The 981-nt window shown below is 50.3% G+C and overlaps 1 protein-coding gene across 1 annotated transcript in view; it reads left to right on the top strand.

Moving 5' to 3' along the window:
• LOC103602021 (vomeronasal type-2 receptor 116-like) overlaps nt 1-981 on the top strand; it is a 17,000-nt gene that overhangs the window by 14,666 nt on the left and 1,353 nt on the right. Inside the window, exon 5 of the mRNA XM_008586422.1 lies at nt 177-977. Coding sequence (XP_008584644.1) covers nt 177-977 — 801 coding nt within the window. The remainder of the gene's footprint in view (nt 1-176; nt 978-981) is intronic.

Raw genomic sequence — 981 nt, forward strand, 5'->3', positions numbered from 1 at the left:
ACTTGCAGCTGAAAGCATTCTCCCTGGGTCAGGAATGTAGAATGCTAATTTGGTGTATCTCGGTGTTATATCAGAGGAAATCTGTATATGCACGATGACAGCAAAGGTGACCATTTTCTTTCATATGACAAAAAAGAATTCGTGAAACTGAAATGCTGCCTTTGCTTTCTCTCCAGATGCAGAGCAGTGCATCCAGTGCCCAGTGCAAGAGTATCCAAACAATGAGAGGGATCACTGCCTCCCCAAGTCTGTGACCTTCCTGGCCTTTGAGGATTCTTTGGGGATGGCTCTGGCCTGCATGGCTCTATGCTTGTCTGTCATCACAGCTGTAGTTTTGGGGGTTTTTGTGAAGCACCGAGACACTCCCATAGTCAAGGCCAATAACCGGGGCCTCAGTTACATCTTGCTTATCTCCCTTCTCCTGTGCTTTCTCTGCTCTTTACTGTTCATGGGCCGTCCCAGCACAGCCACCTGCATCCTCCAACAAGTCACATTTGGAATTGTGTTCACTGTGGCTGTTTCCACTGTTTTGGCCAAAACTATTACTGTGATTCTGGCATTCAAGGCCACGAAGCCTGGAAGAAGAATGAGGTGGTTGCTGGTATCAGGAGCTTCCAACTCCGTCATTCCCATCTGCTCCCTGATCCAAGTGATTATCTGTGGAATCTGGCTGGGAACCTCTCCCCCCTTTGTTGACATAGACGCACACTCTGAGCCCAGAAACCTCATCATTATATGTAACAAGGGCTCAGCCACTGCCTTCTACTGTGTCCTGGGATACCTGGGCTCCTTGGCCCTAGGGAGTTTCACTGTCGCTTTCCTGGCCAGGAACCTGCCTGACACATTCAATGAAGCCAAGTTCCTGACGTTCAGCATGCTGGTGTTCTGCAGTGTCTGGGTCACCTTCCTCCCCGTCTACCACAGCACCAAGGGGAAGGTCATGGTGGCCGTGGAGGTCTTCTCCATCTTGGCCTCCAGTGC

This window comes from Galeopterus variegatus, unplaced genomic scaffold (genome assembly GCF_000696425.1).
Source record: "Galeopterus variegatus unplaced genomic scaffold, G_variegatus-3.0.2 Scaffold3980, whole genome shotgun sequence".
NCBI classification, from domain to species: domain Eukaryota; kingdom Metazoa; phylum Chordata; class Mammalia; order Dermoptera; family Cynocephalidae; genus Galeopterus; species Galeopterus variegatus.